Source organism: Rhinolophus sinicus, linkage group LG05 (assembly GCF_036562045.2).
Source record: "Rhinolophus sinicus isolate RSC01 linkage group LG05, ASM3656204v1, whole genome shotgun sequence".
Lineage (NCBI taxonomy): Eukaryota > Metazoa > Chordata > Mammalia > Chiroptera > Rhinolophidae > Rhinolophus > Rhinolophus sinicus.
In genome coordinates, this window is record NC_133755.1 from 76,869,632 (window position 1) to 76,894,335 (window position 24,704).

At 46.3% G+C, this 24,704-nt stretch overlaps 1 protein-coding gene across 8 annotated transcripts in view; it reads left to right on the top strand.

Annotated features, from left to right (window-relative positions):
• VWA3B (von Willebrand factor A domain containing 3B) overlaps window positions 1–24,704 on the top strand; it is a 165,234-nt gene that overhangs the window by 14,707 nt on the left and 125,823 nt on the right. For 7 of the 8 annotated variants that reach the window (XM_074332566.1, XM_074332567.1, XM_074332568.1 and 4 more), the window contains 5 exons: window positions 3,425–3,519; window positions 6,749–6,999; window positions 9,093–9,252; window positions 17,211–17,380; window positions 23,927–24,042. In XM_074332566.1, the coding sequence (XP_074188667.1) occupies window positions 3,425–3,519; window positions 6,749–6,999; window positions 9,093–9,252; window positions 17,211–17,380; window positions 23,927–24,042 (792 nt within the window). Of the gene's footprint in view, window positions 1–3,424; window positions 3,520–6,748; window positions 7,000–9,092; window positions 9,253–17,210; window positions 17,381–23,926; window positions 24,043–24,704 lie in introns of those variants that run through there. The other variant, XM_074332573.1, reaches the window with a different exon arrangement.

Sequence of the window (24,704 nt, forward strand, 5' to 3'; positions counted from 1 at the left end):
CTTTAGTAAGATTGGCATTGTTTTACATTTTTGCAAATCTCTTTAATTTCTGTCTCAATAGAAAACACTTAGATTCTTATCTCTACTTTTTAAAATAACAGCTTTATTGAGATGTGATTCACATACTATACCATTTACACATTTAAAGTATACAATTCAACATTTTAAGTATACTCATAAATATGTGCAACTATCACCACAGTCAACTTTAGAACATTTTCATCACCTCAGAAAGAAGACCTGTACTCCTTAGCTATCCAGCCTACCCCTCAACTGCCAGCCCAAAGCAGTCTGCTTTCTAGCTCTATAGATTTGCTTTTTCTGGACATTTCATATAAATAGAATCATAACCCTCGTATAACACGGCACTTGTATAACACGGTTTTGCTCTAACATGGTTCGAGAATTGTGGAAAACCCTCGTACAACATGGCATCCTAGAACACGCTTTCATTCTAACATTGTTTGAGAATTAGAGAAATCCCCGAACAACACGGAGTGTAATAAGAGCTTTTAAGAGCAAAAAATATCTCATTCGAAATTAGGGAAATCCCCGAACAACACAGAGCGTAATAAAAGCTTTTAAGAGCAAAAGGTATCTCATTTGAAATTAGAGAAATGCCCAAATAACACAGAATGTTATAAAAGCTTTTAAGAGCAAAAGATACCTCGTTTCAAATTTTTCATTCGAGCGTGGATGTCGTATCGGATTTGACTGCAGAATTTTAAAATTTATTAGAATTTTAAATCCATTTTATTCGTGGACTATTAAGTTCAGAGGATGAAGGTATCTTGTCAAAAAGAAAATGCCCTCGGTTAATGGTGCTAGTAGTGATGATGAAGAAAACATTATTTAATACATATTAATATGTTATACTTTTGGTGAAATTTGCTTTAATAAAGATATTTCTCTTAATTATAAAAATATAATAGTATGTTTTTTTTAATTTTTGGAACTTAACCCCCTTTTTTGTACTAGTTCTTTGTTTCGTATAACACGGATTCACATAACATGGCATTTTTTAGGAACCTAACAACCGTGTTATATGGGGGTTACCTATATGTGGTCTTTTGTGTCTGGCTTCTTTCACTTAACATAATGTTTTTAAGTGTCATCCATGTTGTAGTGTGTACCAGTACTTTACTCCTTTTTATGGCCAAGTATTATTAGGAGGTGAATTGTATGGACATATTACAGTTTGTAGTTATCAGTTGGTGGGTGGAGAGCTGATTCTTATTTTAGCAGGCTGTTAATTTGGTTGGACTCAAACTCCAAATTCTGTCTCCTCTGCTAAATAAATGCAAATCTCACCAACTTCCTTCTTTCAAGGATTAATGCCATTCCAGTTTCTGCCTGTTCTTGATTGTTCATTAGTGCTTTGAAGTAACTATTTTTATGTTTTGTCCAGAGTTTATAATTTTTTCTATGTTAGGGTTAGCCAATAAAATCTACTCCACCATTCTTGGATGTAGAACTCAAAATGCCTCACATTTTAATTAGCAGTGCAGTTTATAGAGTCTTCCGTAGGATCATCTTCTTCAATCCTAAAAAAAAAAACAAAACCAAAAAAACCCTCTCTCCTCACTCCACAAAAACATCTTAGGTAAAGAATGTGTTTCTGGTGATTTGAAGTTGCTTTCTCAATGTCTATGCAGAAGTTGAACTTTTGGAAATGGATATTTTAGAGTTTTAGAGGTTTATTGAGTGAGGTTATTGCTGATGGAATTCAAGTATTCATTCTTTACTTTTATTATGAACATTGAACTTCAAGTCTTGTAAATTTTATCATGCATGGTAATTTGAGACCAGGCCTGGCCAGGGAGGCTATAAAATTCAGCCTTGCCCTTTCTGCCTTTTGAAAGTAGACTGTTATCCTGCCTTCCTGTTGTGAGCACCTGTAAGGGCAGTTGCTACATTTCAGTCTCTTCCTGAAAGTCAAGGGGACGTTAACCCCTCGGCAGGGCCCTACGTCCCTACGTGGTACTCGTGACACGAGTGAGGAACAAAGTCCCGGCACACAGGTTCAGATAGAGTGAGTAGCACAGCTTTATTTGGGAGCCAATGTCCCTCCAGAGGCCAATGCTCTGGTCAGCACAGAGGGTTATACAGAATAGAATAGGACTTAATAAGGAACCAAGTCAATCGGGATGGAGAAGGTCCCTGGTCCGGGAGAGGCGACTGGGCCCCCGACGGGTCTGAGGCGAGCTGGTCTTGCAAGGAAGAACTTCGGAGTCCTGGACTATCACGGCTTGCACCCCGCAGGGGACTCTGTCGGGTCACCCAGACAAACATCCCGGAGATGATTCCAAAGTGTCTGGCTCGGAGCCTCACAGAGGGTCTTAGCTGGAGCGCCCAATTGGACCACTCACGGCATTGCTCTGGAGTTCTGCTTTTATCCTCTTTTCCTTGGACTTGTTTACCTCTTGGGTGAGAACCAGAAGTTGTTTGGTGAATGTGTTTATCACTCAATTTTGGTATGTTCAGTTTCACACAAAAACATGATTTTTACTTCACTCTTTACAGTCTCACACATGTGTGGCCATAGTCCTGTCCCTACTAGTAAACAACTTGTTTTGCAAACCTCAATCCAACATCTATAATACATTTTATATGCTCTATACACTCCCTGGAAAGGCAGCGGAAAGGACTGGATCCGAGAGTAACAGTTTTCTCCCACCTCTGGGACTTGATAGTAATAATAATACCAACACCAATAAAATCATCATATTGAGAACGTTTCTGTGAATCCTTGCCTCATCTTCTGTCCTGCAAGTCAGAGTCAGTTCTTGAGGCCTTTCTGTAACCTTCTGTTAGTTCCACGAAGGAGCAGAAATATGTTTTAGGCAGCATTTTATTCCCATCCTTAACTCTGTGCCTTGCACATGGTGGGTTCCCATTAAGTGTTTGTGCAATGGATGTTGAACAGCCAAGCATACAATCTGAGAGGAAAATCTGTGCTTTTCACATTCTGTGTGGGTATTCTGAAGCTGTTACCTGCTTGCTTCATTTCACTCATCTATTCATGAACCCACTTGAGAGAACAATAGATAATATCTAAATTTAATTTTTATAAGTCTGATAACTAAGTCCAAGTCCTGAATAAAAGTTCTCAGGAGATAAACACAATTTCTATGTTGTCTTGTTGGCCTCTGCCTTAATCATTCTGGACAGAAGAACCAGGAAACCAAGAAATGGACCCTGTTTTTCTTTCCTATTCACTCATGCATTAAAGGATTATGCAGGTCATAACAGGTACGCTTATCACAGCACCTAGAAATACCGCATCATGGAGAACAGCACAGAGCATCACAGATTATTGCTGTCACTGGGGATATCATTTGAACGGTGTCAGAGAAAAGCTTTTTGAAATGAAAATAAGCGCTGATAATGCACCTTTTGTTTGCTCTTCTTTATAAAAATGCAGATTATGTGACTTCTCTGGGGAGACTTGTGGCTTCCCGGTATGCCAACGGCCTGTTTCCAAGGGTCTACAGAGCAGAAGATGGCAGAGCATACAACGTAAGTGGGAGCCCCCTGGAGGGACAGGCATGTGACGCCCTGCTGAGGTCTAGAAGTGGCCCACGCTGAGAGGCTCACTCTGCTTCACACTGATCAGTGGAGCCAGGCCTGCTGGGGCTGGAGACTTCTTCTGGTGGGTGGAAAGTGATGAAGGTCACAGCTGAGAAGCAGCGGAGGAAAGCACTTGGCCTGTTAGAGATGTGTGCAGGAAGCTCTTGACCAGGGTGAGAAATTTGGCATAGCAACATTTTGTTTTGCCTTGAAAATAAAGGAAAAAGGCATTGTGACAGAGATCAGCTAAAAGGTAAGGGCCAGCAGCTGTTACCTTCCAGAGGCAGGAGCAATAGAGGCTGCTTTGCAGGTTGGAGTGGACAGGGAGTGGGTGGTGCCTCTTACTGGAATCCGTTCCCAGCAACTCAGCACACCATGCGTGTGCCCACTGGTACCTGACCCCTGGTGCACCACAGGGAGCTTGCGGGACATACGGCCATCCTGTCACGTGGTTTCATGGGCATTTGCTCATGTCAGTGTACACCCACATACCACCTGGACTGTTATTTCTTAATATTTAAAACATTTTAAACAGTCTGGTCTTTAGCAATAATATCCATGGAATCTTGAGTTTGGTGTGCGAAATATATTTTTTTATCTGAACCACATGGAAATGGATACAGTCTGTCTGTGCCATGTAACCACTTCCACAGCCCCTGTGACACGGTCCCACCTGGTTTCTGCGTGTGGTAGAGACTTGCAGTAAATGCTGGGCGTGCTGGTGAGAGAGTTAGGAACTCTGTTGGAAGGAGCCATGGGAAGCAGATGCTAGAGTCTGAGGAATAACCCTAAGAGACAGGGATGGGGAAGAACGGAGTTTAAGGCAGAGGGGACAGCACACGCCAAGGCATGACTGTGGAATTATACAGTGTGTTCAGAAAACACATTTTCCTGACAACTTAGGGATTTGGGGGTGTTCTGAGGGTGGCTAAAGTTAAAAAAAGTACCGGATCTTTTAAAATTTGATTCTTTATAGAAGAAGGCACAAGTTGTTTTCTTTTCTCTGTCTCCTACCTTCCTATACCCTGAAAGGCCTTGCACAGTTGTGCCCAATCTGTGTGAATGGTGTTTATGGAGGTTTGCCAATTAAGTTCGCAAACTCATCCTAGAAAAAGTGCTACATACCTCATTGCTCGGCGTCACTACGGTCACCTTCAAAGTACTCCCCTTAGGAAGTTATGCACTGATGCCAGTGCCTAGTCCACCCTTCAAAGCAATTTTAGAACTCTTCTTTCTGGAATGACCATCAGAGCTGTTGTCGTATTACCCTTGATGTCCTGAATGTCATCAAAATATCTTCCTTTCAATATTTCTTTTATCTTTGGGTAAAGAAAGAAGTCACTGGGGGCCAGATCAGGAGAGTAGGGAGGGTGTTCCAATACAGTTATTTGTTTACTGGCTAAAATCTCCCTCACACACAGTGCTGTGTGAGCTGGTGCATTGTCGTGATGCAAGAGCCATGAATTGTTGGTGAAAAGTTCAGGTCATTTTTGTCTAACTTTTCCACGCAGCATTTTCAGCACTTCCAAATAGTAAACTTGGTTAACTGTTTGTCCAGTTGGTACAAATTTATAATGAATAATCCCTCTGATATCAGAAAAGTTCAGCAACATCGTTTTGACTCTGGATTTGGATGGAACTTTTTTGATCGTGGAGAATTGGCTGACTTCCATTGTGCACTTTGATGCTTTGTTTCAGGGTCGTATTGGTACACCCATGTTTCATCACCAGTGATAACACAGTCCAAAACATCGTCTTGCCTCTCCAAAAGGTCTTGGCAAACTTAGACTCTCCTTTGCTTTTATTCATCACTGAGCTCCTTTGGGACCATTTTTGCACACACCTTTCTCAAGCCAAGAAGTTCAGTTCAGATTTTCCTGTTTCTCTATCGATATTTACTTGGTTTGCTATGCTTCTCACAGTGAGCCAACAATTTTGACACAATTTGATTAATTTTTGCAATGTTTTCATCAGTTCTGCTTGTTACTGGCCGCCCTGACCTCTCTTCATCAGTGACGCTTTCTCTCCCCTCAGAAAAACATTTAATCCATTTGTACACTGCCATTTTCTTCATGGCATTATCCCCATAAACTTGGACTAACATGTCCCTGATTTCACTTTCACTCTTGCCAAGTTTAACAAGAAATTTAATGTTTGTTTGTTGCTCTAATTCAAACTCAGACATTCTTGCTACGGCACAAAAAACATGCAACAACAATAATGAACACCACTCAGCAAGACACCGCCACACGTTGACATGAACACAGCTGTGAGACACTGACATACCAGGGTTATGAAACTTTACTGAGCTGTTTGTACGGTGTGGCCGGTGTAAGCGCGTGGTGGCAAGTTCATGAACTTAATTGGCAGACCTTGTACAAGAAATTGCCCCCAAGTCTCTGTCACCTTTCAGGGACAGCCCCTAGCAGTGTTGGTGGCAGCTGTGGGTGATCAAATGATCCAGGAATAGGGGTTGGCCTGGGAGACAGAGGACACAGGACAATGGTCATGAGCAGGATGAGGAGTCATTGGGGCGCATCCATCGAGGAAGCCAGGCCTGTGTGCTGAGTGCTGAGAAGCATTTCCAGAAATACTTCTGGCATGTTGTACTTAGGAAAGCTTAGTGAGCCTTACTGTTTTCCATCTGCCTTTGCTGGTCTCTCTTTTCGCCTCCCTAATTTCTTAAAAGTTCCCCTGGACATTTTTTGATGAAGATAATTCTGTAACTGTAAAGATAAATTGTGATCTAGAGACACATTTCTTTCTTTTTAAAATTAGTTTCAGGTATACAAAACACTGTAATAGACAGACATTCACACCCCTCATAAAGTGATAACCCCTCCCCCAATATACTACCCCTCTGACATGGTATATGGCTGTTACAATTCCATTGAAGCACATTGCTTTTTAAAGAGTGCTGTTTGAGTGGAACACGTGGTCGTCTTTATCCTGTGGTGAACTGGCCACAGGTTTCCGCTGAGGCTGGAACATGATCCTCCTGATGGTGTGGGTTTGGAGGATCGTGTACAAAGTTGTCACTAATGCACAGTGCTCGATGGCAGAGGCCTTGACTCAGTGGGCCCTCTTGTTCCTGCCTGCACTGTGGTTCAGCTTACCTACTTCGGTGTGCTTTTGTTGTTTTTATTTTTGGGTTTTTAACTTTTTTATTTTCATTAAGTTGACAGCCAAATCAGAAGTGATCTGTCAGTTCGTGGAACTTTTAACACAAGCTGTGGAGAGCTATAAGCACAGGATGGACTGGCTCACCAGCGGAAGCCAGCAGGTTTTTGGTGTCATCTTGGAACAGAGCATCACCATAGTGCTGGATTTTGGCGACATGCGGGAAGAGGAGCTTAGTCTGTGCCGGGATGCTCTAGTAATGGTCCTCCGGGAACAGGTGGCTCACATAGCCAAGTTCAATATCATATGGTGAGTTCCCAGAGAAGGGCTATTTCAGTGAAAACTTCATCAGTGATTTTCATTTAGTTAAGTAGCATAACTAGCATAGTTAGCTCTTTGGGGAGGGGGTGTTATCTTGTAATTTGTTAGAATATAGAATTCAGCAGAAAACCTACAATGAATAAATCTTAGAACACTTTTATCTGCTCTGTACAAGGTATCTTAGTTTTCTAATGAGATATTTATAAACATACTTTTCTTCAGTGCATGGCAAGGTCAAGTACAAGAATATAAATTATATTGAATATATACTTAAGGCCATAAAATCTCTTCATTCATTTTAGATTTTAACTTGGATAATGAATTCAAACTTGTCACAAATTTCACTGGTTTTCACACTGAGCTTGCAACTCATGTTGACCTCCCATAAACTGACGCTTAATCTGGACAACAGGTGGCTGGCTTTATAGAATTTCCTGTATTGTAGAGTTTTTACAGTCAATCATTTAAAGATTTTTGGATTTGAAAGGACTTGGACTCTATGTCCAACTTTTTATGTGGAGCAGTGGCAGCACCTCCCTGAGAGGAAACTTCTGGATGGGGGCATCTACCTGAGCTTCTCTTTTTTAAAAAAACACATGTTTTGAAACATTTATTTTAAGTATGTTTTTCTAGGACCCATCAGCTCCAAGTCAAGTAGTTGTTTCAATCTAATTGAGGGCATAGCTCACAGTGGCCCATGTGGGGATCGAAGCGGCAACCTTGGTGTAAGGAACACTGGGCTCTAAGGAACTCAGCTAACTGGCTGCTCCTGAGCCTTTCTTTTTAAACAAAATGTTTCCAGCTAGTAGATGACATCTTGGGGATGCTGCCTAATTGTGTTCTAGCCCAGGTTCCTGTTTCTGTCACAGACATACTATTGAAAGAATTAAGTGTTTAAGGCTGCAATGCTTCTTGGAAATCTGTGTGATAGCACAGATTTGGAAATCAGTGACACATCTGTGTGTCACTCATCCAGGTTCTCTACCCAGAGGGGCCGCACAGAGGTGACACATGTGAGGCAGCCCTGTTTCTGGAGGTGGGCAATGAGGACAACTAAGGGTGATTCATTTAGGCCATGAGTCACATAATTCTTATAATCATGAATTAATATATGACTCATAATTCATTCAATTATAAACGCGGAGATAAATTCAAATGGCTGTTCTTGAAATCAAAATGATTGAATCAGATTTTCCCAGGATTTAAAAACTTATGCTCTGCTAAAGTCAGAACAATACTATTTGTTTATCCAAAAATGAACTAATGGAAATCTTTCAGAACAATGAAAGCAATGTAATAAATAAATTAGAAATAAAATTTTACAGTAATAAAATTGTTGATTTACAAATCTTGATAGTGTAAGCCCATACAAATTTACTAGTAATAGAAGACAGCTACATATAAGCCTACCTTTTTATGAAAATAACTTCCCTCAGTAATTTTTTTTAAATTTTATTGGGGAATATTGGAGACGAGTGTGTTTCTCCAGGGCCCATCAGCTCCAAGTCATTGTCCTTCAATCTAGTTGTGGAGGGCGCAGCTCAGCTCCAAGTCCAGTCGCCATTTTTCAGTCTTTAATTGCATGGGGTGCAGCCCACCATCCCATGTGGGAATTGCACCAGCAACTTTGTTGTTGAGAGCTCATGCTCTACACAGCTGAGCCATTCGGCCACACCTCTGGCAGCTGAGCGGCAGCTCGTTGTCTTCAACCTAGTTGTGGAGGGCACAGCTCACTGGCCCATGTGGGAATCAAACTGGCAACCCTGTTGTTCAGAGCTCGTGCTCTAACCATCCAGCTGCCCCAGTAATTTTAATGTACTTGTTAATGCTTGAGATTCTTGATTCCCTGTAAGCATTGTTTTTCTGAGTCCTTTCATCTGATGGAAGGTAATGGTGCTTTGGCTGCTTGTCTTAGATGGCTTCCTTGTTTTATTGGTCATCTTCAGAGAGAGAGTTGGAAGCTGCTTTTTCTTTCTTTCCACACGGTGGCCGTGAGTGGCATGTTGCTCACAGCTGCGGAACTGAGGACTGACAGCTGTGGTGACCACTGCCTGGTGACAGCCCCATGTAATTCCTTGCAGGGCTTCCCAAGAGCCTGTGAAATGGCAGGAAAATGCTGCTCCTGTGACACAACAGTCCATAGCTGCTGCCATCAGTTGGGTTGAGACACTGACATTTGATCAGGCGCTGAGCCAGGCTGGCCGCTTGGACGCTCTGCTGGAAGCCGGGAAAGACAAAACCGTGAGTGTGTATCCAGGGCTGGCCCAGGTCACCAAGGTGGCCTCAAGTTTATTTCTTTACATCAATACCCTCATACTGCCCTGCAGCCAATCTTGGTCCCTTCCCTGTGGCCTCCCACAGGGGCTGTGTCATTGGCATTGAAGAGCACGTAAGTCTCAATCCTATTCACCTCTGAATTTGGAACCAAGTGACATATAGGTGACAGGCCCCAGGAGGGGATCAAAATCGCAGGTTTGACATGTGCTGCCATGTCCACTGAGCACTGAGGGAGGCCTTTAGGCCATAGCTGTGCATGTCCAACACTTCAGTTCCACTCCTGCTCTCCTGAAAGTTAGATAAATCAGTCCGTCTCTTCTGGGGAGCACAGGTTGGAAGGCTCCCCCCAGAATCCCAAGGATGAGGAAACAGGTCTTCCCCAATGTCCATGTTCTGTAGCTTTCCCACTCTGTTTTCTTCACACATGGGTCTGTCATGAACTTTCCAAGGTGAGATATAGCCGCTGATGTGTCATCCATTTTCAAATGCTGGTGTATTCACATGGGCACTTTGATAGGGACCTTTTGGAAATAAAGAATTATCTGGAAGATGTGATTGAATGGTGGTATTACTGTCTCTTTAAGCCACAAGGGTGTGTATTTTTGTGACTCTACTGGTGGGGCTGTTAAAGGTAGTGGCAAGCCAGAGAGGAAGTCCTCTGGGCAGGTGGGTCCCTTGGCCGCCTCCGCTCCCTGGGTGGAGGTAGGTCTGCTTTCCTTTGGGATACAGCTACTTAATAATACTTATTAATTAATGTGAATTAATAATTGTTTCCTCCATCCTGGAAGCCTGAGGGTTCTGGGGATTTCAAACTTTACTCTTCTGCATTAAGAAGTCATTTCTTGGGCAAAGAGGCCGTGTGCTGGCACCTGAAAAGACAACCCCAGTGGTCACCAGACTGTTTACTGACTATGATGGTTTGAAATTGGAAACACATTGTTTATCCTCATGAAGCCAGAGGAACAAATGTTTCTCATTAAAGAATAACAAAATACAAGCTACTTACCGTGTTTCCCTGAAAATAAGACCGGATCTTATATTAAGTTGTGCTTCAAAAGACACATTAGGGCTTATGTTCAGGGGATGTCATCCCGAAAAATCATGCTAGGGCTTATTTTCTGGTTAGGTCTTATTTTCGGGAAAACATGGTATGTTCTTTGGGTCTTCAAATTTGTCTTAATACCTGTAAAATTTCAAGTGTCTGGATACCATAATTAGCATTCAAGATATAGAACATTTCACTGGCTCTTGTGTGTGTGTATGTGTATGTCATACATGGTGTTCTCTTTCTTTGTCTGTTACCTGGCTACCCTTGTCACAGCTGACGCTGGCAACCTGACAGGACTGCAAGACTTCCTGGTAATCTTAATTTTCTGTTTTACTTCCCTCTGGCTGTGCCTCTCCTTTCTCTGGGTTTCATCCCCAGCCCGGAAATATGGACATTTTAGTGAGTTCCAGGAAAATCCTATAGAAGAGGAAGAACCCAGAAATAAGCTTACAGACACTGATCATCAAATGCCACCTGAAAACTCTTGAGACTATGGAGTATGACAAATGCAAAACATATTCAGACCACTGTGTCCCTCCACCTAGAGCTTATATCTAGGTGTGGTCCCAAGGAAAATCCTAGTAAACGCAACCCCTTCATGTATAAAAATGTCATCTGATAATTGTGAGGAGTTAACAAAGTATGTGTGTGTGGGAGGTGGGGTGGAAGGAGAATGGGTTCCCAGAGGGCCTACTCCTCTGCTCTGAGCCCCTCGTGTGCACCCCACTGAGTTTCAGATTGATCCATGTGGCTGCCATTTGCTATAAATAGAAAAGACCCAAGGCTTAAGAACCTTGAACAGTAAAGCCAAATACCCAAACTTTCCCACTGATGATAACCTGCTATGCGTTAGTGTGGGGACAGAGCCCCAGAGAGTAGTTTATAGGCTCTCGGCCTCACATGGAAAGGTGCTGGCTTGGGTAGTAGATGGCCGTCAGCTGTGGCTGATTGGCCATCAGCTGTAGCCAGTTGGCCAATTAGCTGCTAATATAACTGCTGTGGCTACGGAAGAGAGCCGAGGAGAGTGGAGGAGAGTCGTCGGTCGGTTGGCAGAAAAACAAACAGCAGGTCGCACGTCCGGTGAACCCAGCCTCCAGTGAGACCATAGTGGTATGACTCCCCTACCTATGGCTCCGTGGGTGTTCCTTTTTGGCTTCACTATATCCTGCGTTCTTAATGTGGGGAGTGGGAGCAGAGACCCTGCAGGCCGCCCCGCACGACAGTTAGCATCTCCCAGGAGTGAGTCCTGAGAGGAACCAATAAAGTGGGTATTGTCTTGTGTCCAACACTAACACGGAGAGTGGGTTTTGTATTCTGTCCATATGAGAAGGGAGGGCGGACTTATGTGCTTGGCAATGGTGAAGGAGGATGCTCCTCCAGCACCTGATTTTGTAACCACAGATGGGCCAGGAAAATTGAACAGGGATGGGTGTTTGAGCGTGAGCCTGAGTTCGGGGGAGCTGGGCAAAGGCTGAGGGTCATGCAGGGACTCTGGTCCCGCTTCCCGCATAACTATGCAGGATATGGTGAGGCCAAAAAGGAACACCAACAGAGCCATAGATAGGGGAGTCATACCACCATATTCTCAATGGTGGCTGGTCGAGACACAAAAACAAACATCCGCCACTACCCCAATGAGATGTCTTCCTGTACCCCCATCATGTTGGCGGCCGGGCGAGACACAGGAAGTAGGAGCAACATGATCCGCAATCCACAATCCGCTTGCTAACCGCACTTGCTAGCCGCAGTCCGCCTTCCGCTTCTCTGCCAACCAAGCAATCCCTAGCGTAGCCACGGCAGTTATATTAGTGGCTAATGGCTAACCGGAAACAGCTGATGGCCACTCAGCCACAGTGGATGGCCATCTGATTACAGCTGATGGCCATTTAATAACTGAGCCAGCACCTTTCCATGTGAGGCCGAGAGCCTGGAAACTGCTCTCTGGGACTCTGGCCCCACAGTGGGGTCTGCTGAAATCCCAACTCTAGTCATGGCACATGAAGAGCACTGAAAAAGAATCTGGTTCCTGGGATGGGCAGCCTGTGGGGTTGTGGGGACAGAGCCCCAGAGAGCAGTTTCCAGGCTCTTGGCCTCATGTGGAAAGGTGCTGGCTTGCGTAGTAGGTGGCTATCAGCTGTGACTAGTTGGCCATCAGCTGTTACTGGTTAGCCATTAGCCACTGATATAACTGCCATGGCTACGTTGAGGCGTTGGTTGGTTGGCAGAGAAGCAGACGGCAGATTGTGCGTTGTGTGGAGCCTGCTTCCTGTGCCTCCAACCCAGCTGCCAGCGAGAATACAGTGGTGTGACCCCCCTATCTATGGCTCCATTGGTGTTCCTTTTTGGCCTCACCATGTCCTGCATTTTTGTGTGGGGAGCGGGACCCTGCATGCAGGGGTACTGAGGAAATGTTCAGCAGTTTTGGGGGCTGGCATCGTCCTCAGAGCCCATGTGTGCCATCCAGGACAGGGGTTCTGCTCTGTAGTATCCTATGGTTCCAGGACACATCTCTGGAAAGCGGGTGTCTTCCCTGGTCTTTCTGAGGAGAGGCTGTTGTGCCGTGAGGCCCACTGATCCGGGATGTGCCTCTGGGAGGTGCTGCTCTTTCCTCTTTAGGGATGAGGAGGCTCATGACCAGTGGCCCTGGGTCCCAGCTGCCTGAGAAGACTAACCGAGGGCCTCTGCTCTGCTCTCAGCAGAGGCCCCCTGCCCACAGGGCACCTGCATCCCTCTCTGTGTTTTCTCAGCCTCTCTTCTGCCCACCTGGCAGGCACAGATTTGTTTACCTTTTCTACTGGGAGACTAAGCGGGTGAATTAGAGACAGACCCACATGATTCCTTAAGGAGCCTTCCCCATGGGCCAGGAAGCTGAAGGCTGGGCCATATGGTCACGAGGCTGCTGTCTTGCGGTGGTTCAGACAGCCATCAGGTCTTTTCACTTCTGTGTCCCTTGCAGTGGCAGTGCCTGCTGTGGGCTCCATACGTCTGTGCTGAATGCTGAAGGACTGGAAAGGAAATGATCTGGATATTCTTGAGGCTGGGGACTAGCTGTGGTCTCAGATAGTCCCATCCCAAAGTTGTGGTGCAGATTTGAGTTTTTGAATTGAAGGGAGGTGGTCTACATGGGACCAGGCGGGTAAATCTGTTGAGTCTTACTTGACTCTCGTTGGGACGGTGGGTGGGCACAGGGACCCTGAAGCTTGGGAGGCTAGGAAGTTGGTGGTGGTCAAGGGTGCTAGACGAATCTAGCTCACTGAGAAGTGAGCTAGATTCATAATATGGGGGCAACCACTGCCATGGGAGAACCAGAAAATCAAAATCACTGAGCTGGGAGAGGGCTGCCACAGGCACAGCGATGTCTGGGAAGTACCTTCAAGGTCACAACTGTTGCAAAGGTCAAAGTTGTATGATGAACGAGACAGCATTTTGCTAGATCTCTTGCTGCTGTTCTGGTTCACTTTCATTTTTGCTTTCTTGCAGAGTGGAGATATTTAGCCCCAGAGGCCTTGGGGCTTCTGGCAGCCTAGAGCAGAGGGCCGCAGGGAGGAAGCGTCCTCTCCAAGTCTGACTCTTCTTTTCCTCCAAACCTGTGGCTGAGAAGATGTCAAGGCCACCTTGGCTGGGCAGAGTGCCATTACTGTGGGAAGCTGCCACACAAATGGCCCTGACAGCACAAGACATTTCAAGTGAAAACAGAGGCTCTGCCATGCTTTATGTGGTATAAAGCAGCGAGAGTTTGTGACTCACAGTAAATTAGTCGAATAGGACCCAGATATTTTACAAGTCTTGTGTTACCAAATTCAGTGCAAGTCAGCATTTAGGGAAGTGCTGGTGTGTGAGGAAGCCGCCCTGTCCTGGCTGCTGCTGCTGCCCCTCCGGACTGGCCGTTGCCTGGAAGCTCAGAGCTGCAGCTTAGGGGTGCGGATTTGCAGGCGGTAAGCCGCTGAGCGCGTCCTGGAACAGATTTTGGTCAATGATGTTGATATCGGTTGGAGCGTCGGATGGTGTGGGAGCTGAGAAAGTGAGGACAGTGCCTGTCTCTGGCCACCTCTGACCACCTTGGTGTCGCACTGTCTTGCTTTCACAGTTCTTGGAATTCACGTTTACCTCTAATGCCTTGCCATGATGAGGTGACAGAATTCAGTGGTTGACAGCAAAGGCAGAAGCTCACAGGGTCAGGTAGCCTGGACTAGCTGCAAGGCTAAGTCGATTAATCTGTCCAGGCCTCAGTTTCTTCATCTGTAAACTGGGCGTGAGAACAAGAACTCATAGATGATTTCAAAGCCGTTTCATTTTAAAAGGCATTTTGCTAAATTGTTTGGGGGGTGGGGTGGGAGATAGACAGGTAGCATATTTATCTTCCTCCGTTTTTCTCAATGTCTCTGAGCAGAAAGGAGAGGCAGAGCAGCAGTGTGCAGGAGGAAAGTGGGGGTGGGGTAGGTGGTCTCAATGGAAAGCATGTCCCGAGAATTCTGTAGCATGGGTATCGGTGGGCGGCCTGGCGTGCTAGGCAGTCAAGAAGCTGAGGAATGAACTTCATGAATAACCCTAGAGCCTGAGTAAAGGAAGGGAATCCTGGCTTACCGCTGGCCACAGCATTTTTAGTTTGATGAAATGTCGACAGAAAAACATTTCTGCACAAGGGTTTCAGACTTGGGTTATTGCCAGAGCAAAGAAGCTGAGTTTACATGACATGCAATGAAGGCGCAGGTGTCTGGAGCCAGAGACAGACCACCTGCAGGTGTTTGTCCTCACTCACCTCCCGCTGAGCTCACGAACCCAAGTACCTGCCCCCACCCCGTGTCTGTCTGTCCCCTTTCTCAGGCCATGTGTGGTTTTAGATCCTTAGGGGAGGGTGAACCCATCCTCTTTGCACTTGGGCACCAACACAGATGGGACACTAACTAGTAACAATGCAGCTCAGTGGAGCCCATTTAATACACCTGACACAGGTGATGTGTACACTGGAGGAGGAAACTGGAGTTCATGCATTTGCTGGAAGAACAGTGTTAGCTGTCTAATAAGGAGTCTGGAGAACACTGCCTCTTTCAATTATTTTCTTCTGCCACTTGGGTGATTAGCAGAGAGAGTGTACAGCATTCCTCAGTCTTTACCTCCCATTAGGTCCTTTTTAAAATCAGGGAGCAGGTGCTGAAAGGCCTGAAAGAAAGAGTGGGGGTAGGGTGGGAGTGGGGGGCTCTTCTGTGCCCAGTTGGAGGAGGGTTGCTGTTGTAGTCGGCCAGTCTCCGCTCCCACTTCTCAGGGCCTTCTCCAGACACCGGCCTGCGCCCCTAGTGCCCTGCCCCCACCTGCCTCCCGGGGCGCAGTCTGCCCCATGCTGTTCTCAGGCGTCCCTCCAGCTGGGGAGCCTCTGTGCCAGGTGGGTTTAAGTCCCACATTTGAAGTTGAGGGGAGGTCATGGCCTACCCTCTGTTAACGGGTCTGTGATTACAGCGGAGAGGCCGGTGAGTCAGTCCTAAAGGGACAACACATCTGGGTCTCCTCCCCAGGTCTCTGTGGAGACAATCCCTCTGGGTGGGTAGCCCTGGCCCTCCCTGGGTTTTCACCTTCTGAGATTTAGGTCAGTGTAAGCCACTGTGTTTAGACCCAGTCATGAGGTAAAATGCATTCTCTCTCTTATCGCCATTAAATCATTTGTCTGAGATTAGGGCTCACACCATGGAAGGCAAGTCCTGGGGAAACAGCAGGGGTGGTGTGGGTGAGATTGGGCTAGGGCCATTGTCCCAGAGGCGGGGCGGGGGTTGTTGACATCTGTCTCTGAATGAAGCAGGGGTCCCTTTGGGATTGCCTTCTATTGGTGAGGTATACACCTCCCACGTACATGCGTGTGCATGTCGTATGTGTCTGTCACCCGACACGGGCTCGCTCACTCTCCCATTTGTCTCATGGCCTGCCATGGTGCGGAGAGCAGGGCCCTGTGGGTGGGCCTGGCCACCTGACCTGCTGTGTGGAGTCAGGACAGCCTCGCCTCCCCAGGCATTTGCTTCTTTGTGGGTGGGGACCAGAGGATGAACTAGCTGGAATGTGCCCTCCTGCCCCATTCCGCTTCAGACTGAGGGTGGAGGAGCTGGCATCGCCATGGGCAATGGCTAATAAACTGCCTGCAGTGGCTGTGCCAACACTTGTTCGTGTTGTGTTGCAGACAGCTACTCCTGGCCTGTGTGATGGACTCACGGGCTTGGAGGAAGCCTGTGGGGCGGAGTCGCAGAGAGCAGTTTCCAGGCTCTCAGCCTCACGTGGAAAGGTGCTGGCTCGGTTATTAGATGGCCATCCGCTGTGGCTGGGTGGCCATCAGCTGTTACCGGTTAGCCATTGGCCACTAGTATAACTGCTGTGGCTACGCTAGGGGGGTTGTTGGTTGGTTGGTTGGTTGGCAGAGAAGCAGGCGGTGGATTGTGGCTAGGAAGTGCGGTTAGCAAGCAGATTGTGGGTTGCGGATCGTGTGGATCCTACTTCCTGTGTCTCGTCTGGCCGCCAGCGAGAACATAGTGGTATGACTCCCCTATCTATGACTCTGTGGGTGTTCCTTTTTGGCCTCCCCTTATCCTGCGTTCTGATGCGGGGAGCGGGACCAGAGACTCTGCATGACAAAGCCCTTCCCCAATTGTACCAACCACATCCATCCCATGCGACACCTAAGTCTGTATCCACTGCCCACAGACCTTCTTGGCACCAGGCCTGGAGTATCTCCCTTCCTGACTTTGGCCCCAGACGTCCTCACCAAACATTGAGCAGTGCTGCTGTTCTTCCTGTCCTTTTTGCAAAGGAGGTTTATGGGAAGTATATTGCCACTGAGCCCAGGACAAGGCTTGGGCATGTCAGGAGATAAACCACTGGTATTGCTGTTTTGCAGATTGAATCCATTTACTACTTTGTGGTGGGGGACATCCCTGATGGAGCCAAGCAGCTGCTCCTCCACACGGCTTTGGAGACACCATGTCCTGTCTGCACTGTATCCTTCAACGCCAGAGGAGAAGGCACGATAGCTTTCTTAAAGGAGCTGAGTGCCAAGCCCCACAGCAGGTAGGCGGCAACATACCTGAGGGACTGAGAATGAGCTGCCTGCTTCCACAAGGCCGTGGGGGTCTTGGGTTCCTTGGAGTCCTGTGTGTCTTTCCGTCTTCCCAGCAGTCTTGAGTCTCCATGCACCTCTCCTGCTGGGCCCTGTATTCATCTTGCCTTTTCATTTTCTGTAATTGGGATGCTTAGACATCTTGGAACCTTGCCGACGCTGCATAGACTGCCCCTCCCAGCCATAGCCAATTCCTAGAGGTCGTGAATGGCTAACCCAGGGGTGTACCTTCCGTGTGCAGACTGACTAATCCAGAGCCTCGGAGCTCACCCTCAGGACCACTCTTCCCTAATCACCCAGGCCAGGTACCAGGCAACTTGGGCCAGCCCCAGTACCCCAGAATCTGCTGAAATGCCACTGACTCTGCCTTATCCATTCCTTCCTGCGGAATCCACAATACAGACGCTTGCCCATGTTTGCCCTGGTGCTTCCTCACCCCGCCCTGCGTGGGTGGTGTGCTCTCTTCTTGGGCACTGTGTTTGTCAGTTTTGGTTGCCATAACAAAGCACCATAGACGGGGGCTAAAACAACAGAATTTATTTCTCTCTGTTCTGGAGGCTGGAGCTGCAAGATGAGGGTGCCCGCTGAATCAATTTCTGGTGAGAAATTGCTTCCTAATGTGCAGACAGCTGTCTTCTTGCTGTTCCTTTTATGAGAGAGAGAGAGAGAGAGAGAGAGAGAGAGAGAGAGAGAGAGAGAAGGAAGTGGGGTCAAGCACGCGTAAGTTTTCAGGTGTGTCTTTTTAAAAGGACACTAATCCTATAGGATCAGGACCCCACGCTTAGGGCCTCGTCTAACCTTAACTGTAGGCCCCGTCTCCAAACACAGTCGCTTTGGGGGTGGACACAACTCAGTCCATAGCAGGGAGTGTGAGTAGCAAATTGCCTTTTCAGTGGCAGTTGAACTGATCTGTTGGCCTCATCATATCTGAGTAATAATGAAATCTACATTTTAAAACATACCCTGCTGCCAGAGAGAGAGAGAGAGAGAGAGAGAGAGAGAGAGCGCAAGAGAGAGAGAGTTTATCTCCCTTGTAGAGAAACACCATTGCTTGTGTGATTCCAAGGAGAGTGACTGGGTCCTTTCCTGAGTTGGCCCATCCGAGACGAATGCAATGGTTGTCCTTGAGCATTTGTTCTCAAACTGAACTGCTCATCAGATTTGTGTGGGGAGCTTGTTAATCACTCAGAGGCTGATCCCACATAATATGGAGATCCTGGGAATGTGCGTTTTAGCACTTCCCTCTGCATAAGAACTCCGGAGAGTGCTCTATTAAAATGCACGTGTCTTGGCCATAGCCACCGTCTGACGGTCTGGATCCAGGGAGAGCCAGGTACGAGAGTTTGTAACAGGACCCTGGTGATTCTGAGAACCACTGCTCTGGTTTCTCTTTGAGCACTTTGAAGTCTAACACCAGCTGATTGGTTTCCATTCTGGGTTTCCGAGCCCCCTAACTACAGACGGGTCCTCACTGCTCCACTGTTGCTAGTGGAGAGAGAAAAAGGCAACTGGCAGGGCCACCTCATTTTTCCTCTGCTCAAGTCTTGTGGGCCTTTCCTCTGGGCAGGCGAGAGGCCAGGGCGAGTTCGCTATGACTTTGAGCAGTTTCACACTCCTGCAGTTCAACTCCTGACTTGCAGGCTATGCACCATGGAGTGTGGGTCTTGGAGGAGAAGATGAGGGGTGGCCGGCCCTCCTGTCCCTGCTCAGGCCCTTGAAAGCAGTCCCACCCACAGCCACTAGTGCTTATGTCTGCCCTGGGTCCCCTGTGGTTCCCGGGAGGTCCTCTGCACCTTCAGCTTGAGGCCCAGCTCAAGTGCAGTTATTATCCATCTGAAGCGCTTGGCTTGCAGGGAGACTGGACTCTGGGTCCCCCCGTGCCCGAGCGAGGCTGTCTGGGCAGAGCCACCAGCCCTCAGGCACAGTGCTGTGCTCTGTGGGCTCTCCAAAGAGCCAGTCTTAATGGCGATTTGCTTCCTGCACAGGTGACGCTGTGTTAACTGGAGTAGACATCCACCTCGTTCTCTTTTCTAACCTGGAGAACACATCAGAGTACACCGGGCAGCACAGGCCTCGGCACCTGGGCTGTGGGGCCTGCCAGGACAAACCTCAGCATCTCCCCTCTGCCCTGAAAGGAAGCAGGAGGTCCCAGCGGGAGGCAGGCTCAGCCAGACTGAGTCTGTCGGCCTCTCGGGGGGCCGTTGGACAAGGCTGGATTGTTCACTGCCATGAAGCCATCGTCCTAGTCTCACCTGAAACCCTTGAGAAATAGACAGGACTGAGGCTTTCCATGGCCCAGGTGAGGCCCCACACCTCTCCTGCCATTGGTCCATCCATCTGTCCATCCTCACCTGTTCACCTGTGCTTCAGGATTCTCTCTGGGCTGGGTGAGTGGCGACACGCCACTCTAGAGGGGCTGCAGGAGCATTACTCAGAGGTTTCCTCTGCAACCTGAATGAAGTTTCCAGTGATTGCTGACCAGGATTTCAGATAATTGGCTTCAGGGTGTGCCTTAGCCTGTCGTCCCCATGCCCTACTTCTTCTGTTTTTGGTTTTTCTTTTCCAAGTACAGTTGACCTACAATATTATATTAGTTTCAGGTATACAGCATAGTGGTTAGACATTTATATACCTTACGAGGTGATCCCCTGATAAGTCTAGTACCTAAGTGGCACCATACATAGTTATCAAAATACTAGTGACTATATTCCCTATGCTGTTCTTTACATCCCTGTGACTATTTTGTAACTGCCAATTTGTACTTCTTAATCCTTTCACCTTTTTCACCTATCTGCCCAGCCCCCTCTCAGCTGGCAACCCTCAAAATGTTCTCTAAGAGTTTGTTTCTGTTTTGTTTGTTTATTTTGTTGTTTAGATCCCACATATAAGTGAGATCATATGGTATTTGTCTTTCTCAGTATGACTTATTTCACTCAGCATAATACCCTCTAGGTCCATCCATGTAGTCGCAAATGGTAAAGTTTCATTCTTTTTTATGGCCAAGTAATATTCCATTGTACATATGTACCACATCTTCTTTATCCATTCGTCTATTGATGGACACTTAGGTTGCTTCCATAGCTTGGCTATTGTAAGTGCTGCAGTGAACATAGGGCTGCATATATCTTTTTGAATTAGTATTTTGGATTTCTTCAAATAAATATCCAGAGTGGAATTGCTGGGTCATAAGGTAACTCTAATTTTTTGAGGACCCTCTATACTGTTTTTAATAGTGGCTGCACCAATTTACGATCCCAACAATAGTGCACAAGGGTTCCTTTTTCTCCAAATCCTCGCCAACACTTGTTATTTGTTGATTTTTTGATCACAGCCATTCTGAGAGGTGTGAAGTGATAGCTCGCTGTGGTTTCAGTTTTCATTTCTCTGATGATTAGTGACGTTGAGCATCTTTTCATATGTCTGTTGGCCATCTGTATGTCCTCTTTGGAGAAATTTCTGTTCAGGTTCTCTGTTTATTTTGTAATTGGATTGTTTGGGGGTTTTTTAGGTGTTAAGTTGTATGAGTTCCTTATATATTTTGGGTATTAACTAACCCCTTACCAGATGTATCATTGGCAAATATCTCTCCCATTTGGTTGGTTGTCTTTTTGTTTTGTTGATGGTTTCCTCCGCTGTGCAAAAACTTTTTAGTTTGATGTAATCCCATTTGTTTATTTTTATCTTTTGTTTCCCTTGCCCAAGTAGATATATCAAAAAAGAAAAATTACTAAGAGCCATGTTAAAGAGTTTATTGCCTATGTTTTCTTCTAGGAGTTTTATGGTTTTGGGTCTTACATTTAAGTCTTTAATACATTTTGAGTGCATTCTTGTATGTGGTGTAAGAAAGAGGTCCAGTTTCATTTTTTTTTCTTTGCATGTATCTGTCCAGTTTTCCCAGCACCATTTATTGAAGAGACTGTTTTTATCCCATTGTATATTCTTGCCCCCTTTCTCATAGATTAATTGACCAAGGGTTTATTTCTGGGCTCTCTATTCTGTTCCATTGACCTGTGTGTCTGTTTTTATGCCAATAATACCATGCTGTTTTGATGACTATAGCCTTGTAGTATAGTTTGATATCAGATATCAGGGAGTGATACCACTCCCTTTTTCTTCTTTCTCAAGATTGCTCTGGCTATTCAGGGTCTTTTGTGGTTCCATATAAATTCTAGGATTATTTGTTCTAGTTCTGTTAAAAATGCCATTGGTATTTTGATAGGGATTGCATTGAATTTATAGATTGCTTTTGGTAGTGTGGACATTTTAATGATATTAATTTGTCCTATTCATAAACATGGTATATGTTTCAATTTCTTTCTTCGGTGTCTTATAATTTTCCTAGTACAGGTCTTTTACCAAATTGGTTAAATATATTCCTAGGTATTTCATTTTTTTGATGCAATTGTAAATGGGATTGTTTTCTTAAATTCTCTTTCAGGTACTTTATTGGTGTGTAAAAATGCAACTGATGATGATTCTGAATATTAATTTTGTGTCCTGGTACTTTATGAATTCATTGTTCTAAACGTCTTTTGGTAGAATCTTTAGGGTTCTCTCTATATATACAGTATCATGTCATCTGCAAATAATGACAGTTTTACTTCTTCCTTCCCAATTTGGATTCCTTTCATTTGTTCTTCTTCCGTGGCTGCTGTGGCTAGAACTTCCAATATGTGTTGAATTGAAGTGGTGACAGTGGGCGTGCTTCTCTTACTGTTTTGTGCTTAACCTCTGGCATTTTAATTATAATGTGTCTGGGTGTGGGCCTCTTTGGGTTCATCTTGTTTGGGATTCTCTGTGCTTCCTGGACTTGAATGTCTATTTCCTTAGCCAGGGTAGGGAAATTTTCAGTCATTAGTTTTTCAGATAGGTTTTTAATTCCTTGCTCCCTCTTTTCTCCTTATGATTTGAATGTTGGTATGCTTGATGTTTCCCAGAGGCCTCTTAAATTCTCCTCATTGTTTTTTATTCTTTTTTCTTTTTGCTGTTCTGATTAGATGTTTTCCACTACCTTTTCTTCCAGATTGCTAATTTGATCCTCTGCTTCATCTAATCTGCTGTTGAGTCCTTCTAGTGTATTCTTCATTTCTGGCTGGTTCTTTTTTATGGTTTCTATGTCCTTTTTCATGTTTTTTCTCTCTTGGATGAAGTTCTCACTGGGATCATCTTGTCTTCCCCTAAGTTCCTTAAGTATCCTTGTAACCATTGTTTCAACTCTGGATCTGGTAGACTGCTTGCCTCCATTTCATTTAGTTCTTTTTCTGGAGTTTTGCCCTGTTCTTTTTATTTGGGACGTATGCCTCTGTCTCCTCATTTTAGCTGCCTCCCTGTGTTTGTTACTCTGTATTAGGTTGATCTGCTGTGTCTCCCAGTCTTGGCAGAGTCTCCTTATATAGTAGGTCTCCTGAGGGTCCCAGTGGCACAGTCTCCCTGGGAAACTGAACTGGCTACTCTATGGATTTCCCTTGTGTGGGTTGTGTGTGCCCACCTGTCGTAGTTGAACCTTGGTTGCTGTTGGCATGTCATGGGTGGGATTGACCCACAGGCTGGCTGGCTCTGAGGACTGGCTGTGACTATAGCAGACAAGCTGTTGTGCAGAACTCACACCATGAAGAGGGATTTTCCACAGCGGGGCTCTGTGCCTGCCAAGACCACCCTTTGGGTGTATCGTTTGTGTTGCTGTTTGCATGGTGCTCTGATGTGGTCTGAGGCTGACCACCAGGTGTGTTAGCCTCTTGGGAGCAGCTCTAGTGCAGGCCTATGCTCAGCCGGGCACTTGGCACTGCCTGGTAGGAACTACAGAGTGCTCACGGGTGGCAGCTGCCTATGTACACCATCACTTCTTGAGCTTTAAGGTGCACACAAGCCCCTAAGGAGCTCATTCAGGTGTGGATTCAGGTTCAGCGTCCAGGTGGGTACGGAATGTACAGCTAAGCTGTTTCCATGTGCTGCTGCTGCTGCTGCTGCTGGGGTCACACTTGGCGGAGTCAGGCCCTACGGACCTGTCCATATAAGAATTCTTTCCATTAGTGCCACACTTGGGGAAGTGTGTGTTTGCCGAGTTCAAGTTAACTGCAACCTGTCAGCCATCAGCAGGTGAGCGACGGTGCCTGTTGTCGCCTGCTGTCACACTGACTGCAGGGCTGTGGCTCTATGGGGCCTCATCAGACTCTGCTCATCCACACTACACTGCCATGATTGAACCCTGAGCACAAAGGGCAAGTACAGGCTTGTCAGGGTCAAGAAGCACCATTGAGCTATTACCCTGTAGTGAAGAGAAGGGTCATCAGTTAAAAATCCCAGTGCATTCACAGTTCTCTGTGCTCTCCTGCCTCCCTGTCACTTGTCTGTGGGGACAGACAGGGTATAGGGAAAGCAGTGAATGGTCTAGGATGCTTGACACCCGCGGAAAAGCCAGTTCACAGTGTCGGGAGATTGCACAGACACACGCACATACCAACTTCCAGCTTAACGTGGCAAATCTCTTCATGTTTCAGGTTCCATGCGTTTGCAGAGAGAACAGAGTGTGTGGAATTTCCTGCATTCCCCCAAAGGGATGGTGACAGTGTAATGACTTGGAATTCAAGGAAATTGAAAGGAAAACCCCCTCCAGGTACCTGGGATCAAAAAGAAACAGTGTACCCTGTTTCTTAATAACGTCAGGTGATCCGTGTCCTTAGGAAATAAAACACTAGGTGGGGACCAGTTGTTTCAAGGGCAGAGTTCATGGATGTTGATGTTGAATCTGTCAGCTTAGCAACCAGACATAGGTTTATCACCCAGGGAAATGGCCTAAGCGATGTGTGTTTACCAACTTGGGAAGCTTCTGGACACGTGGCTCCAGCCTGTCAGCACAGGACTTAGCTCTTGTTAGGGCAGAGCCACTGTGCTGCCCGGGTTAGCTGGACGCTGAGCTAAGGATGCCTGTGGTTCTCTGGGTTTTCTGCTGCTCAGCCCGTCAGTGAGGCAGTGCTGTAGATGCACATGCGGGACTGACCTGCCTCTCGCGGGGGCCTCTGTGGAGGCTGAATGAACCACCCTTTTCATTCAGGAATGTGATCAGAGAGTACAACAGGCACAGAAAATGAAGTCACAAAATCAGTGAGAAATAGGGCTGTGACTGGGAAAAACAGTAGTAGACAGTTACTCAGGAAGCCAAGACATAGGTGTTTCTGTGGGCTGATGAAATCGCAACATGCCCAAGCCACTGTGAGCCCGGCCGAGAGAAGCAGGAAAGGAAGCAGGCCTGTTAGCCATCTGAGGAAGCCCCCCCAC